The sequence below is a fragment of the Cryptomeria japonica genome, chromosome 8, assembly GCF_030272615.1.
Source record: "Cryptomeria japonica chromosome 8, Sugi_1.0, whole genome shotgun sequence".
Classification (NCBI taxonomy): Eukaryota; Viridiplantae; Streptophyta; class Pinopsida; order Cupressales; family Cupressaceae; genus Cryptomeria; species Cryptomeria japonica.
Genome location: NC_081412.1, coordinates 525,231,331 through 525,249,690, shown reverse-complemented (window position 1 = coordinate 525,249,690; position 18,360 = coordinate 525,231,331). Strand labels below are relative to the sequence as shown.

The 18,360-nt window shown below is 34.8% G+C and overlaps 1 protein-coding gene and 2 long non-coding RNA genes across 7 annotated transcripts in view; 1 reads left to right on the top strand and 2 right to left on the bottom strand.

Moving 5' to 3' along the window:
* The window catches only part of LOC131055417 (thylakoid membrane protein TERC, chloroplastic), a 316,462-nt gene extending 303,522 nt beyond the window's left edge, over positions 1-12,940 (top strand). For all 5 annotated transcript variants that reach the window (XM_057989901.2, XM_057989900.2, XM_057989899.2 and 2 more), the window contains 3 exons: positions 11,575-11,633; positions 12,253-12,310; positions 12,515-12,940. In XM_057989901.2, the coding sequence (XP_057845884.1) occupies positions 11,575-11,633; positions 12,253-12,310; positions 12,515-12,615 (218 nt within the window). In that variant the 3' untranslated portion in view covers positions 12,616-12,940. The remainder of the gene's footprint in view (positions 1-11,574; positions 11,634-12,252; positions 12,311-12,514) is intronic.
* LOC131055420 (uncharacterized) lies at positions 8,800-10,344 on the bottom strand. The gene is made up of 2 exons (XR_009108346.1): positions 9,266-10,344; positions 8,800-9,133 (listed from the first exon to the last, which is right to left on the bottom strand). It is a non-coding gene; the product is annotated as an uncharacterized LOC131055420 (long non-coding RNA).
* Positions 12,941-14,553: 1,613 nt separating the features above from the next.
* Positions 14,554-17,215, bottom strand: LOC131055419 (uncharacterized). Its single transcript, XR_009108345.1, has 2 exons — positions 17,072-17,215; positions 14,554-15,141 (listed from the first exon to the last, which is right to left on the bottom strand). It is a non-coding gene; the product is annotated as an uncharacterized LOC131055419 (long non-coding RNA).
* Between the last annotated feature and the right edge of the window lie 1,145 nt (positions 17,216-18,360).

The window sequence follows — 18,360 nt, the reverse complement described above, 5'->3', positions numbered from 1 at the left end:
CATTGACATTGACATTAGATGAATCAATGCCAATGCCACTTGCACTTGCACTTGCACTTTAAGTTTGCTCGCTATCTGAGTCATCAAATGCAACAAGCTGAGAAGTGAAAGCATCCAAATCAGTAATCTCTAGCTCTATATCCCACATCTTCATTTCGCCTTGCTTGTAGTCATGTTGCTTGTGTGAAATGAGCCAAGTTAATGTTTTAAAACTCACTTTTAGGGTTATATTTTAATTTTTTATGTGGTGGAATTCAAAAAAAATAAAAATTTGCAAAAAAATAACCATTTTTGGGCTGTCAAACCCCTGGGTCCTCTTGGGTTCGACCTGGTCCGAACCAGGCCTATGAATCACGGACCTTGTCTAGACCACAGGTGGACTGGACCAGTACCAAGGGTCTAGGGGGGCGAACCCTACAACTTAGGTGTCTATGCTTGATAATGATTTGAAAATCATCTAATTTCCTTAGAAGATCGCACTAAGCTTTGCGGAGTTGTTGCTTTGCATGTCAAAGCAAGGCTTAGTGGGGTTTCACCAAAGATCATTCATTGTCTCTTGCATTCTTAGGAGTAGCATAGTCTTCCTAAACCCATCTCTTTTGCTTTTTTTATTTTCCAAACAAGTAGTTAGAATCTAAGTTCCAGCAACATCTAAACGTTCAGCATTCAATTATTCAATGTAAGTCCCCTTGGATTACCAACAATCACATCAACCATTGAGCTTATCCACAAGTTGAGACCTGACAATAGGAACCTTGGAGTTGTCTCATTTGATCGCGAAGCGTAGCATTTGAGAGACTTTATTCAAGAGAGGATTAGATACCTTGGTATCTTATTATGTGTTTGATTGTGCCTAAAAAAAACATCAACAAGCATGTTTTTCAAATTTGAAATCTGCAATGACATGTAGAGGCACGGACTGTTGAAGAGGAACAAATTTTGAAGTTTAAAACAAAAAAGGATGCATGTGTGTTAACAGGTGTGCACCACATGGAAGGAAAATTCAGTTTTGCAAACAAAACTTGCAGTCCTATCAACTGCCATGCACTCTAGAATAGAGATACAATTTTTGCCAAGTAGAAGAATGTGTCCATTAGACCAGTTCACATGCCTATGAAGAGGTTGACTGAGTTTTGCTTTGTACTTATGCACATGTAAATAACTGTGCCCCTCTTTGAAGAGGCATATTCTGAAAAAACAAAAAAAGCACATCTTCTATACTGAAGTGTGTTCCATAAAAAGGATACTCAGATAATTAGTCTATCTGACTCTTAACATAGAAAGTTAAAAGCAGAAGATGTACAACTTGAGATTTATTTCAAAATTGTTCATCATTCTATTCTTCCTGTTCATTATTTCATGCTTCCAAACCTTGGCTGGGTTTGTAAAGTTATTTCAATTTCAATTAAAGAACAAGTTATGAACTATGTATACTATATATGGATATGAGGAATTATGTCAATGTCTAATAATTCTGATTTTTATCTGCAGTTCTGAAGGAGAGAGATCATTTAATATTTTCTATGTCTTCTCCAAATGAGTTCAATTGGCATATATATCATTTAGGCAACCGGTCAATTGGTGTATTGACCGGTCATGCCTTTTAGGCATGACCGATCAATGCACCCATTGATCGGTGCCTTTACATTTATACCATTAACACAATGCTGATTATCGGTTCAAAAACCCCCGATAGCATATTGTAATATCACAATATAATGACTGATCTATTTAATGAATCGTTTCAGATAAACATCGATGATTCAAAGTGCACGATGAATATAATCCAACCGGTGCATTTGTTAACCAATGTTTAATGCCAAATGAAGCGGTGTATTCATTAAACCCGATAACAAATATGCTCGATATAATTAAGCCCGATAACAGATGTGAATCGGTGCCAATGTTTATGCATCTGATAGCAAGTATGTATCGGCTAATTTAACCCGATAACTTAATGATAAGCAATGTTTGTACAATCCGATAATCATATGTAATATAAATCAGACATGAAGCATGTAGATGAATAACAGAACAGGAAGGTTAGGAAGATCTTATCTTGCATAAGCTACCATGCATTAACACTCCCTCTTAGCTTTGGAAGATAGATAAGGCAACCTGCATCACATTTCCTTTTCATAACTAAGATAATGTCAGTCAGCAAAAATCATTTATACATGAGAAGTACTATCAAGACATATGATACAAAATAGAAGAACATCACTTGAGCATGTGACAAAGTATTATTTTAACATGTGATAAAAGTAAGAGAATCATCACCTGATCATGTGAGAAATCACCAAAACATGTGATCTGTAAGATTCATCAAGATATCACCTAACACATGATATCAGTATTGCCTAACACGCAATACTTAAGGATAAGTCTATGAGAAAGGTTAGTTTCTCATCATATCCAAGTTGTGATAAGTGCAATAACATTTATAAATGTTTATCACAACATAGTCATGGCACATCCATGACTTACCAGAGATCCAACATGATCAATGGTTGAGATATCACCTACACGTGATATCAGTATTGCCTAACATGCAACACAAGGATAACCATATGAGAAGTGCTAAGTTCTCATCATATCCAAGTTGTGATAATGCAATAACATTTGTACAAATGTTGTATCACAACATAGTCATGGCACATCCATGACTTACCAGTGATCCAACATGATTACTAGTTTGACTATCATAAGATCGTCACCTTATGATGTCTACATACAAGTGTTCAGTATCTGAGAGATCATCACCTCTTAGATATAAACACAGGTAGCAAGAAGCCAAGAGATAGTCCAAACATGACAAAGAAGTTTACACCTTAAACATCTTAAATATATGTAAGTATAGATTACAAAGCAGATTATCTTTCTATCATACCTAAACCCTTTCTGAAGTGATCAACCTTCACTCTAGAAAGTGGTTTGGTCAGAATATCTGCAGTCTGATCTCCTGTACACACATATTCTAACTTTATCAAATTCCTGTCAACCATATCTCGTACATAGTGATATGGAATCTCAATATGTTTGGACCTGTCATGAAATACTGGATTTACAGAAAGTTTTATACAGCTTTGATTATCACACTGAATGACTGTAGGTTTCATAGGTTCTCCAAATAATCCCACGAGCAATTTCCTTAGCCATACTGCTTCTCGAGCAGCCATTGAAGCTGCAATATATTCAGCCTCTGTGGAACTCTGATCTACTGAAGATTGTTTTCTGCTGATCCAGGATATCATGGCTGACCCTAAACTGAAGCAGCACCCTGAAGTGCTCTTTCTGTCAGTCACACTACCAACCCAATCTGAATCTGTAAATCCATGTAGATCTATGTCAACCTTTTCATATTTGAGACCAAGCTTTAGGGTACCTTGTAGATATCTCATTATATGCTTTACTGCAACCAGGTGTATCTCCTTAGGTTCACACATGAACTGACTTAAGGCATTAATAGCATAGCAGATATCTGGCCTTGTATTTACCAGATACATCAGGGACCCAATCATCTGCCTGTATTGAGTGGGGTCAGTAGGTCTTGATTCTGCTGCTGCTTCTTTAAGTTGATGGAAGTTGGTTTCCATAGGAGAGGTCATGGGTCTGCAATTTAGCATTCCAAATCTTGTCAATATGTCCAAGGTGTACTTCCCTTGGTTTAGTACAATATTATCAGAATTCTGCCATACTTCCAATCCTAGGAAGTAATGAAGAAGCCCCAAGTCTTTCATATCAAATTCTGTGGATAGATCTTTCTTGCATTGATCTATTAGGTGATCATCTCCTGTAATTAATAAGTCATCAACATATAAAATTAATATTAACATATCACCTTTATTTCTTTTGAGGTAGAGATTAGGATCTGCATCATTCTTAGAGAAACCCAGCTTTGAGAGATAGGTGTCAATTCTTTCATACCAAACTCTGGGAGCCTGTTTGAGCCCATAAAGAGCTTTCTTGAGTCTACACACATGAGACTTTGCATCATGAATTTCAAACCCTTCAGGTTGCTCTAAGTAGACTTCTTCCACAATCTCGCCATTTAGGAATGCTGTCTTAACATCCATCTGATGTACCTTCCACCCCTTTGCTGCTGCAATGGCTAGGACAGCTCTTACTGATGTGTACCTGGCAACAGGTGCAAATGTTTCTTCGTAATCTATTCCTTCCTTCCTGTGAGAACCCTCTAGCTACAAATCTGGCCTTGTGTTTTTCAATACTGCCATCTGCAGCATGCTTGATTTTAAACAACCATTTAGAAGACACGACAGACTTCTTGGTTGGCCTAGGAACAATCTCCCAAACATCATTCTTCATAATGGACTGATATTCTTTAGTCATGGCATCTATCCATAATTGATGTTTGAGTGCATCTGAAACATTGTTAGGTTCAGCTTTAGAGAGATCATTTATAAGTGCAACATAGTTGATGAATTTATTAGGCCTCTTGCTTTCCCTGAAGGTTCCTGAAGGAGCAGCGAACTTCTGAGCTTCTGCTATAGTTTTGGTGGCCCATAGTGGTCTTTTCTTGCGATTATCTATAGGTGGGTCTTGTGTTTCACTTATAGTTTCCTCAAGATACTCCCTCTGAAGCTCAGGAGTAGGTTCTTTTTCTAGGTTAGGAGTAGGATTATGAATTTCAGGTTCTATTGTATTTTGGGCCCTTTTGAAGGCTAAGTCTTCTTCGAAGATTACATCCCTACTGAGTTCAATATTTCTCTGCCCTTGTACATAGATTCTGTAGGCTTTAGAAGTTTCACTGTATCCTACAAGTATTCCCCTTTTTCCAGAGGGTTCTAGTTTTAGTCTTTTCTCTTTAGGTACATGATTATAGACCGGACACCCAAATATCCTAAGATGGCTGATATCTGGTTTTGTCTTGGTAAAGACTTCCTCAGGAGTTTTATCTTCAAGGTGTGAATGAGGACATCTATTTTGTATGTACACAGCAGTGTTAGTTGCTTCTGCCCAAAGGTTCAAGTTTAGATTTTGATCTAGTATCATGGCTTTGGCAGCTTCTACTATGGTCCTATTTTTCCTTTCAGCTACTCCATTTTGTTGTGGATTATAAGGTATTGTCAACTCCCTCTTAATCCCAGAATTTCTACAAAAGTCTTTAAATAGTTCTGATATGTATTCCCCCCCATTGTCAGTTCTTAAGGTTTTAATTTTGTTTTCAGAGAGATTTTCTGTTAATGTTTTAAACTCTTTGAACCTACTTAGGATCTCTTCTGATTCTTTACATTTCAGAAAGTAGATCCACGTCTTCCTAGAGTAGTCATCAACAAAAATTATATAGTACAAAAATCCCCCTAGCGAGGGTACGGACATAGGTCCACATACATCAGAATGAATTAACTCCAAAACTTTGCTAGTTTTCCTAGTACTATTCTGAAATGCATTTTTGGTATTTTTACCTAAGGCACACCCTTTGCATGCCTCTGAATGATATTGCTTCAACTTAGGTAGACCTGTGACAAGGTTTCCCATGGTTGACAAAGCTCTATAATTCAGATGGCCTAATCTCCTGTGCCATACTTCATTTGCATTAGTTGCTTCATGGATCAATGCTAGATTGGGCTCTGTACATAGCTCATACAAATAGCCTTGTCTTCGACCAATGACCTTAGCGTCTTTGATGGAGGATCTCTTTGGCCAAGCCAACACCTTGTTTTCCATGAAGGTCACTCTGTATCCTTGATCTTCTAGTGCTGATATGGAGATTAGATTTCTTTTGATGCCTGGAACATATAGTACTTCTTCAAGTCGTAGTGACATGCCTGACTTCAGTTTGATGGTGCAGGTTCCAATTCCTCTGACTAGATGTGAAGAATCGTCTCCGATGGTTACTTCCTCATCATCTTTCTCTATCATGGAGTCTAGTATTTCTCTAAAGCCGGTGATGTGTCTGGATGAACGACTGTCGATCACCCATGAGTTAGATTTGTTTGAAGTATGGCTTGTAAGTGCTGAGTAGAGGACATAGTTCTCGGAGTCATTTTCTTTTCTAGATTTCTTCACTTTTGCAAATGTGGCTTGCTTCCCTTTCTCCGGACAGTTTGCAACATAGTGTCCGAATTTGTCACACCTATAACATTGAACATGTGATAGGTCTTTCTTAGAAGTGTTCTTGCCTTGTTTAGCTTTTCTTTTCCTAAATTGCTTTTTTTTGTACTTTTTATTGATGTTTGTATTTAGGACTTGCAAGTCTTCATCTATATTCTTCTGTTTTATTCCTACCTTGTTCAATCGGGATTCTTCTTGTAGACAGTCATCTCTTAGTCTTTCAAACTTAGGATATTTGGACCTTGCACTGATGCCTTGGACGAATGTGCTCCATCCACTAGGCAACCCATCTAAAGCAATGAGTGTTAGTTCTTTGTCTCGGATCTCGTAGTCCAGAGTTGCAAGTTCATCTTTTAGAACTGATATCCGCATGAAGTAGGCGTTGATTGTCTCCCCTTTGTTCATGGTGATATGATTTATTTCTCGTTTTAGTGCTAAAGTACGACTTGCATTTGATATCTCAAATGTCTTTTCAAGTGCCTTGAACATTTTATAAGCCGTCTCCTGCTTTCTAATGATGGGCATTATATTATTTCTTACCCCATCCACTATTATTTTAATAGCCTTATCATTTCCCTCAATCCATGTGGATTTCTCGTTGTCATCTTCTGGTTGTGCACTTTCAGTTTGGACATATGAATCAACTTTGTTTTCTCTTAAAATCATTTTGATTCTAAACTTCCAAGCTAAAAAATCTTCGCTACCTCCGAGTCTGTCTTCGAATCTGATAGCGTTGGCCATTATGGAAATGTGATGTAGTTTGTAACTTAGTCCTTGAATTTTATCAAAATTGAATAGCCTAAGGTTCGATTACCTTGGCTCTGATACCATGTAAAGTTATTTCAATTTCAATTAAAGAACAAGTTATGAACTATGTATGCTATATATGGATATGAGGAATTATGTCAATGTCTAATAATTCTGATTTTTATCTGCAGGTCTGAAGGAGAGAGATCATTTAATATTTTCTCTGTCTTCTCCAAATGAGTTCAATTGGCATATATATCATTTAGGCAACCGGTCAATTGGTGTATTGACCGGTCATGCCTTTTAGGCATGACCGATCAATGCACCCATTGATCGGTGCCTTTACATTTATACCATTAACACAATGCTGATTATCGGTTCAAAAACCCCCGATAGCACATTGTAATATCACAATATAATGACTGATCTATTTAATGAATCGTTTCAGATAAACATCGATGATTCAAAGTGCACGATGAATATAATCCAACCGGTGCATTTGTTAACCAATGTTTAATGCCAAATGAAGCGGTGTATTCATTAAACCCGATAACAAATATGCTCGATATAATTAAGCCCGATAACAGATGTGAATCGGTGCCAATGTTTATGCATCCGATAGCAAGTATGTATCGGCTAATTTAACCCGATAACTTAATGATAAGCAATGTTTGTACAATCCGATAATCATATGTAATATAAATCAGACATGAAGCATGCAGATGAATAACAGAACAGGAAGGTTAGGAAGATCTTATCTTGCATAAGCTACCATGCATTAACAGGGTTGGATTAGTTTGTGAGGGTTTAGACATCAATCTCCATTATTGCAGAGTTATAATGGCATTTTCCAGCAGTTTCATTTGGTATATAGCAATGTTTTTCATCGAAATTTCAGCAGTGAACTTTGTATTTTGAAGAGGGTTTCAGTGGCTTACTGTAGGAGGACCCCATATAATCAGCAACCTTCATAAAATATTTTCCAGTTGGGTGTCTGATTTCATTAATTTTTCTTCAAGCAGAATTTCTACTTTCAGTAAGGTCTCTCATTCTCGAAACTCAGATTTACATAAAAGTTGAAGGCTAGGGTTTTGGTTATTTCTTTAGTGTGTTTTCAATTATCACTTCAGTGAGCTTACAACTAGATACCAGCATACCATGGTGGATTTTCAAGATTTTTCATCATATTTCAGTCATCATAAGAATAAAATATGGTAAGATATCATTTAATCCACTCCTCGTTCAAAGTGTTTCTAGATCAATATAGCTTGATTTTGTCAAAAGTTATATCCATGGATGTTTGGTGTTACAAATTTTGCAGGTTGACGAAGGATATATTGGTGGACAATTCTGACAAGACTTAGGGTTACAACATACATCTGATGAAGGGGTTTTTATATTCAAGTCACCAGGATTGTTTGGTGAACTGTTAGAGTTTCAGGGATTCCTTAGAAGATTTGCATGGTCAAAATAGAAGTGCTTCATCACAAATAATCACTGAGAGCCAGCTGTTAGGATTGGCTATTTTTAGTCTCTAACTATCATTCATTTTGAAGAGAGTCTCATATTATGAGAATGTAATGTTCCCATGCAGGGATACTAAGTAAACTAGCTAATAACCCTTTTTTGTGTGTTTTTTATTATATGTAGTTTTTAATTAAGGAAAATGGAATTAAATACTAAAAAGAAATGCAAAATAAAGTAATCAAACTCTATGCTGGAAAGAGAATTAACAAATTACAATTTATTTGATAAACACTGAACTGAAATGGAATGTAATCTACTATGATAACCAGATATAGTGAAGGCCAATGCAACGCCTTATATTGAAAAATATTACATATTTAATGTCAGGATGCATCACATAAAGCCCTTAATGTGAAATGGAAGATCAGCAATGAGTTGAATCAGAAATCGTAACAGCAGATAGGTACCAATTTTACCATAATAATGGTGAACAGACTGAGGTAACAGCAGTAAATAGCAACTTAGCTTAGATTGCTCTCCAAAGACTGGTTATTAGAATGCAAAACAGGGTATAACTGGTACATCAAAAAGGGCATTACAATTATAGATAGCTACTGTAACTGGGGTTTCAGCAGTCACTACTCCTGCCACAAAGTGCGATTAACTTTCATGGATGAGCGGTGACTGATTAGTGAGCAGACTTGCCAAGGGCTAATGGATTCACACTAAAATATGTTGAACTCCAATTCATCAATCTAACCAGTAAGCAGATCAGGGGCCAGCCCTTCCAACGGCCATTGATAGAATTATGTTTATGGTGGTGCCTTAATACTCAGATCAGATCCTGCAGAGTTACAACAGCCATGTAATAATTCATAAAACCATAACCAATAAAATATTCAAACCCTCCAATGTGGCGCTAGGGGGAAAACCAAACAAAAATTGCAAATTTTGGATTAAACTCAGATTCACTTACAAATAATTAATGTCTTCAGCTGAATCGTTGAATACAAATGGGATTCTTGAAGTGGAATCAATCCGATTGGATATCAGTGTTTTCATCCTCAGGAAATTGCAGCAAAGGGATATCATACTTGTTTGCACTTAATTTGAAAAATTGTATTTTGCAAATGACAAGGGGTAATGCAAAAAGGGGTCCTAGCTTTGCCTTCATAGGCAATTACAATTTTGGGCCCCCAAATAAAGTTTTTCCCTCCAAAATTAAAAATTAAATAAATAACTTTATTTTATAACTAAATACATTGACCAAAAAGTCCCATTTGGATGGCCTTAGGATGAGATACCAGTTCGCCCAAATAGAGCAGTAATTGGGCAACAGAGAAAAAAAGTTAAAGTTTGCAAGCTCATGAAGGGGACATGATAGAAATCTATTTATAGATCAACTATTTTGAGATGGTATTCTAAAAGGTCTATTTTTAGTTCATAGTTATCCGTATTAGAAATCTATTTGAAGATTTCTTGATTTAGGGTTTAGAATTTGTGGACAAAATCATATAAAAGCTTGCTTCCTGTGCAAGCAAACAATTCTTGGTTTAGAAGTGTTATTTATTTATTTCTCATTCAGAGTTTTGTAAACCTTATAAAGGAATGCCACTTGCACTTAAATTTTCAATACGGATTTTATGCCTACTTGCTCCTAAAATTGTTTTTCAAATGTCTAACGAGAGATCTTGTATATGTATGCTCAGGTAGATAGAATTACCTTGTTGAATTTGTAGGCCTTGTATTGCATGTTTCTCTAAAGTTGGTGATTGTGGCTTTGTACACAATTCCTTAATTTCTTTTACGAAATTGTGCTTCCTTTGTTTAAAATTTAAATAACTCAATCCTCATGTTTTACTCACCTTTTTGACCTCTGCTTTTAGCTGAAAAGAGTGAGTGTTCATTAGCTGCTGTAGGTTGTTTGCTTTAAGTTAAAAGGCCTAAAAATCTCTCGTTTTGAATTGAAGCTTTGAATCATTTTGTGCTCTTTCCTATGAAAAAAAGACTATTTTCTTTAATTTGTTTACGATGTATACTCAACCCTAAGAGGTAAATTTTTTAAATTGCAAAAAGATAGAGATCGTGTCCTTAGGTTCTAAAGTTTTTAATTTTATTTTTGTTGTAGGAGCTTCGCATTCTAATTTGAAGCAAGGCTTGGTTTTACATACTGTTTTGATTTTTGTTGCACTAAAACCTACAAATTAAAACACTAACCCACTTTAGGAATACTACAAATATGGCCATGCCACTTGCTACCCAGACTTGGGTGATCAATGTTACTCGTGTCTCTACAACAAATTTTTCTATTGATCCTTATATTCTTGTACAGGTTTCACTACTAATGGCAGTCATTTTATGAATATTGCAGGCCATTATTCATTTGAATCTTTGTACCATAAAATAAACTATAGTCATGTTGCATATCTCAAAATGAAGCATAAAATACTGAAGGATTTCTAATTACTATTGCCTTGCATATTTTCTGGGCTATAACTGACGTCACCCTTCTCTCTTTTGGTGCTCTTTTCTCTATAGGCTCCTTTCTTGTGGCATGTATTGATGATGGATTTTCATCACCAATAATGATTTCCTGTCAAGTTTATGTATCTGCAACATGGCACAAGCATACGTTTTGTTAATAATCACTACTAAAACAATTGTTGTACCGTCCAAAAAATAATAAGCTCGAAACAGTTGATGCAAAAAATCTGTACACAATCTAATCCAGAAGCATTTGTATTAATTCATTATGGATTGTGGAAACTTAATATCATTAACAGTTTAACTAATTACAAATTTTATGGGAAGCTACACAGTACCAAGAAAATTATAACCCTAATTGCAACAGACTTTGAAATACCAAAATTATACATGCAAATAGTATAACAATGTTCGATACTAATTCTGAAAAGTGAGTGGAGTGGAGGCAACAAGAGATTAGAATCTGCCTGCACTTGAGCTGGATCACTTCCATATAGTTATCATATTTGATACTTCTCTTTTACCCAATGGATTTTTGAATTTGGGGCCCATTTTGTAGTCTCAACATCTTGCTAGTAGACAACTATTCTAATCTGTATATCGCTTGTAATGCTCATTTTTGTCCTCTTTGTCTATGTTTGGGTTTTATTTTTAAATTATTCGTTCTTTGCACTTAGTCTTTTATCTTTTCTGCCATCCATATAGAAATATTTGGATATAGGATTGATTTGTGCGTGTACCATTGTGGACTTTTTGTTCTTACTTAGTGTCACTGTTGTTTCTTTCCTTTCTTTGTTGCAGGCTTGCGATCACTCTATACTGTGATTTCTGGAAGCATGTCTGAATTGGAGTACCTTCAGGTAATCTCAAGTTGATTGTATATAATGATACTCCCTAAAATTTCAGATGCCCCAAAGGACCTTGCATGTCAGAGATCCAGGAATATATTTTACATTACACTCATGTTTTTCCTTCACCTTTTTAATATCTATTTAGTAAACTGCAAGAATCTCTCATGTAGTTCTTAAATTTAGAGTATAAATTATTCGGTTACATTAATCAGCTTTCTCTACTTAAAACATAAACTGTTATGCTGTTCGGGAAGCTTCTTACAAAGTCTTGAGAAGCAATTCAAACATGCACATAGAAGTTTGTATTGCATTTAAGATAACTCAAAGTTACACATGAGATACAAGTTTTGAAGTCACAGTTGGTAGTATGGTAACAGTGAAAGACATAATCTAGCAATTATATAAAGAATTTTGATAATTCTTTGTATAATCTAAGCAATTATGTAAAGAATGGTAAAAAAGATGCAAGTCACCACGGTAGGTTCTTTTGTTGTACCATATACTATGTTTACACACCTACTTGAAGATTGTAGATAAGAATCATGCATAGGTTTTTAATTGCAGTTTTATATTTGTTTCATATTAACTCTCATCGGCCAAACAACTCTTATTGTCCAACCCTGTGTAGCCTGCTGTTGGAGTGGTTTTAGGCTTCATTGGCTGCAAGATGGTAGCTGAATTCTTTGGTGAGCTTCATGAGTAACCATAATTTTAGAATAAATGATTTCTAGTGTTTTTTGTATTCCTAAATATTTCATTTAGCAATTTATGCAAATTGTGGAAGATTCTTTATATTAAAAATAAAATGGTGTATGTCATTTTCGTCCTCTCAAATTTCATTTGTGCTTTTCTTTTTTGGTTATTTTTTGCTTTTCTCTGGTTTTTTCTAGGCTATCATACACCTACAGAGATCTCACTGGGGTTTGTCGCAACAATACTTGGTACTGGAGTTATTTTAAGCCTCTTGAAAAACTCAGATGACAATGTGTAGCTGCTGAAAAGCAGATCTGTACAGAATATTTTTTGTTTCTATGTGAATTATGACGTAAAATTTTGCACACATTTGTTTTTCTAGGTTGAATAAGATCATTAGATATTTATTTTCTCTTCCCTAATGATTATCAACTAGTGGGGCAGTGAATGATTGACCTTTAATGGTCATCAAGAGACCATTATGTTGGTCAAGATATTAGAAATAAAAGAGCCATTCTTCTATAATACCATTGATAACTATTTGAAAATCATGCGTACAATATTTCAAATCCATGTGAAACCTTTTCTATATTTGCTAAATAACAAAAGATGCAAATTCTTCACTGGCAGCTTTCAGAAAATGTATACTCAGGCATGACACTTGTTACGTTGCATTCTTACATTAGTTTTCTTGTTTCATTTGAACATTATCTCAGTTAAAGCTACCGGGACATTTTTTAATATAATCATTTTCAGCTATAGTGAATGGCGAGAATTTGCAGATTGTCTGAGTATCCATGCTTGTTTGGAGAAGTAACATGGTGCAAGATTTTAAAAAGGATACACGTATAAGTAGCTGGCTACTATTAGTAATCCAATGTCTAATTATTTAGTTTATAAGCTGTATAAATTAAAGCAACTTGTGATGTTCAAAACTGTCATTTCTATTGTATGTTTTTGGTTGTAATTATTGCTTCATGAAATGATTGTTACTCTTTAAACAATTGAGGTATCACTAAATTGTGATGAAGGTTCAGATCCATCTTAAACTCTCCTAATTTGTGTGCATTGAGTTGTTAGAACTTGTTTCGAACTAGAGCCATTCAAGATGAGCAAATCTACGAAGTACTTCATGAACCATCTTGTCCATAGAGTTTATTCTTATTACAAATGACATTAGAAATTAAATATGTTGCTATACGAGGTCACCAGGAGACAGGGGTACTTGGAGACTTTGGAGACTGGTAATGCTACCAATACGGCTAATTTTCAAAAATAGGAGATGGGGATATTTGGAGATGCCAATTTTTTTTAAAATAATTTAATAATTTCCAAAAAATATCATGGCATAGAACTTTGACATGGCATGTATGCAAAAAATGTGGACGCATTAACAATTCATGTGACTTGGTCTCATTGAATGCCATGATTATAGGGTTTGAAATTTTGAAAACAAATGTAAACAAATGATTGCCATGATTTGCAAACCTAATGTTGGGCAACTTTTGTAGTCTTGTGGAAGCATTTCACTCTTTTAGGGTGGCTTCAATGCATTCAACAGTGGATAAATGATGGAATACAATGTTTTTGTTTTGTTTTTAGCCCTTTAACTTGCATTTTCCTAGAGGAGACGCGTAGGAGACAGTAGGAAACATGGAAGTGAGGTCTTCGGCCAAAAACAAAGTCTCAAGGTGCACAAAATGAATCTGAAACGTGTCTCAGGGTGGTGGAGATGTGTCTCCTGGTTATATATGAATGTTTAATTATATCACTGAAAGTGGAAGAGGACAAACATTGCACACAAGTTGCAAGGTAGGCCACCTACCTTGACTAGCCATTTTTACCAATGACTGAACACAGCTCCACGTGCACTGCCAAATGTTCTACTTATTTTCTTGTTAAATGGTTACCCGAAATGTTCAAATAGTCACATATAAGGATGAAGCATTTAAAGAATTATTTCAAAACTAGATTTAAGTTTTTGTTGAGACATCAAGTTCTTTTACATCTTTGTCAACAGCTATAACATTTGGCTGATTGGCATATAGTTGTTGATTGTATTATATGTAGATTAAAGGAACTTATATTAATGTGTTGTGCTAAGCAATATTTTGTACAACTAGAGGCTTATAGTCCCTGTTTTGTTTCTAAATTTAGCAAGTGAAGAGTGGATTTGTAAAGATAGGAATTTTTCAAATCACAATTCCCATAATTTGCTCCAAATGAGTCAATAATACAACATAAAAGATGGAAATCTCCATATATTTGCATAGCTCATCTTTTCATAAGGATATTACAATAATTGGGTTTTCAAAGTTCTCACTTCAATATTTTATCATGACCTAGGCATCATGCCCATCTTGTCACTATCTAACATGTGACCTAGGCATCAAGCCCATCTTATCACATCAAATAAATATAATTGTTACAAAATGGTTCTAAGGTCTCTAGCTGCCACAAACCCTCCTTCACCTGCAACCTGTGAGCTGAGAACACGATTCAATCATTGTTTCCGTCCAACCACGAAGCATAACTTTCCCCAGAATTCTTCTCAACTAGAAGAATACCCGACCCTATACGAAGTACCTAGCAATCTAGAACCGGCAAGTGATATGGAATCTGATGCAGCATGATGCATTTAACAAACTAATTCACACAGAGAGAAAAAAATATGCATCGAACATCATGATATGGCACAGAGTAAAAGAAACACAATCATTCACAAGATGATTTCATAAGCTTTGGCCAAAGCATCTTTTAAGCCAACTATTGATAGGTAGATCTAAAGTAGAGACCTACCCTTCTATTTACCCATATTCGGCACCTGTCCATGAACATGCGAATTAAATCATTTTCCATGTAGAAACAGTTCTTTGGGAAGAAAAGTAAACTACCCCTCTTGGTATGTTTACATAAGTTGCAGGCTCATTTCTAAGTCACATCTCATACAATGTCAATTACCACTAAACCAAAACATTAATAATAGATGAATTTTGACAACTATCTTCCGATAAGAAAATTGTAAGCAATCACTAAACTCCAAGAAGCAAACTCTTAAAACTTCTATTTTGTATTCTTCTAATTTCAATGCAACATAATAGATCATTTCATTAATTACTCGATATAACTCTTGTATAAATAATAAATAAATCCAATACATCCTTCATATATATATTTATGTTTTTCTTTATTTTCAACTCGACATAATGTTGCTATGATTAATCAATAAGTGATCGATAACTCATATAAATAAATTAATTAAAAACTTATGATACTTCTATTTAAATTATTCTACTTTAACTCCCATAAAATAATATTAAAGAAACTAAATCTAAAATTAATTTCTTGACTAATAATAAGTCCATTAAAAGTGGGAAATAATAAGAGAAATGCTAAATTCCTAACATATAAATAATCATCCTTTATTTTTACTAGACTTAATGAGGGAAATAATATTTATAAGAAAAAGGTAAGTTTTAGAAAAAAAAATTAGATTCCTCTCCTAAGGGGATTTTGGATGGGTTCCTCCTCCACTAACCATAGATTTTAAACTAAATACTATGTAAATTTTAAAATAAATCCCTTCCTTCAAGGATATGTATACGTGGCACATCCCCCCTTTTCTTATTATAGAAGCATGAACTCTCGCCACATTTTAAGGGATAAAGTAAATAGATCTAATGATTTAATTTCATAAAGAAGGGTAGAAACAGCAAGAAGAAAGTTTCTTTTGATTTTTCTTTGGTGACATGATTTGTTTTGTTTTCCTCAATTTTAAAAAGTGTTCAAAAAGAAGAGCGTAGAGAAAAGCCTTTCCATTTGGTGTAGTGCAATTCATATTACTGGTGCACTGTAAATTGATGACAGGCAATGATTTTCAATGCTTGCAATTTGTGCATATGAACAAAATGAAAAAAAATTAAAAAGCTTATAATAGAGAGCTTAGTCAAAACTGTGCAAGGGAGGAATTGCGTTGGCAACTATACCATATCATAGGCACAGTAAAACTCTTCAAGTGCAGGCGATATTATATTAAGTTCCATTATTCCAATTTCACTAAAATCACCATTTCGTTTTCCTAGAACAAGTAATTATTTATGGCTGAAATACCTGACAAGATCGACATATTTTCTGCTCTCTGTGTTTTTTTGTTATGAAAGTGCTTATATGATGATTTGTGGACATCAAAACCAGAATCGGCAAGAACAGAGATTATGAAACTTGTCCAAATAAGCTTTTGTTTACAAGGGATTTTCTTTGGATTGCACCATTGGAGAGAGTAGTGGGATGGAGAAAGCGGCGAATTATGTGTTATAATCATGACTGAACACACGTTAGCAAGAAAAACTCAGTTGGGTTACTGTAAATATAAGATTTGGTAAGCACAAGGAAGAAAGTAGTAAGTCATTGCTTCACATTTGATTTTTCTATTTCAAACAAAGTGCTTCCAGAAATTGTCATATATATATATATATATAAAAGAATAAGCATTGGGTTGAGGGTGTAAACTCAAAAATAGAGCAAAAGTTGTTTCGGACAAGGTAAATGTATAGATTCATTATGGAAAAGAAAAAAGAGAGCACAAAAGAACCTAGAATATGCGTTGTAGAGGGACCAGGTAATGTTCTTTGTTGAAACCTTCTTTCGAACTAAGCAGAATGCAAGTTTCTATCTTTATCAAATCAAAGGATCTGTAATGCATAGGTAATACTCCTAAACTCCCCAATGTAAAAGAAAATAAGAAAACTAGATACCCGTGATGGATGTGGTCGTGGCAATGTGAAAGCGAATGTTTCCCAATGCAGAAAATTAAAACAACAATGCCAGTGTATTGTGTAACAACCCTGAAATCTAAAAGCGCTAAAAGCATGCTTGAGTAAAAATCATTTTTCTATCTAAAGAAAAACTTCCTACACAAGGAATGCAAGGAATGCATGACTTTCTTATCCAATCCTAAAACAAGACTCGTGTAAAAAATTGTTTGAAACAATAAAGGTGTGATAGTTCTTCAGTGTGCATGAAATTTTTGTGGGAACATCACATGGAAAGAGTTTTTTGTTTTTTTTTTAAGTAACTTAATTGATTCTTATGCATGACTAAAACATGAACAGAATCTAATACATGAAAAACATGAAAGAGAGTATATATATTCTTCTTTTATTTAATATTAGTTAAATAATTAAAAAAACATAACATATATTCATTTTCTTTTCCCACATAAATTAAACCAATAATATTATTTGAACCAAAGTTTAAGCAATTAATCAAGTCTAATTAACATACTAACAAATTATATTTTTCTTTCTTTTTTCATTATTTCAAATATGGAAGAATACATTATTTTTATATCAACCAAATAAATATATCTCACCATTTCATTGTCAACTTAACTAAGAAAGAAATAAAATTCACAATGAAATTAATATTTGGTTAGCCATTTCAATCGGAAACATGCATTCATATGAAACTACATGTGGGAATAGATTCCATCATGTTGACTATCGCTAGAAGGCTATCCAACCTCTACCTCAACCATGTTCTCGTCTTTACACTTGCCATCAACCCAAGAAACTCTGTTGTAGCCGCCCTTCTAATGTCCTCAACTGACTAATATTCTTTGGAGGTGGCATGTCCATGATTGTCTTGACTTTCGCAGGATCTACCTCAATGCCTTTACTAGAGACAATGTATCCTAAGAGCTTCCCGGAAGTTACTCCAAAGACACATTTATTTGGATTGAGTCGGACGTGGTATTGTTCTAATTTGTTGAAGATTTTATCTGGTACTGTCAGATGGCCCTCTCTTGTTCTTTTTGAGCTTTTGTTTGATAGGTTTAGCTCCTTCTGCTACAGTTAGGTGATGCATGACCAAATCTGGATCTAAACCGGGCATTTCTGTATAAGACCATGCAAAGTTGGTTTGGTGCTTCTGGAAGAATTCCACAAATTTTGGTTGTTCTTCAGGAGTTAATAAAGATGCCAAATGTATCTTGTGAGGATTCTCAAGGGTCCCCACATTGAATTCTTTTGTTTCTTCTATTAGG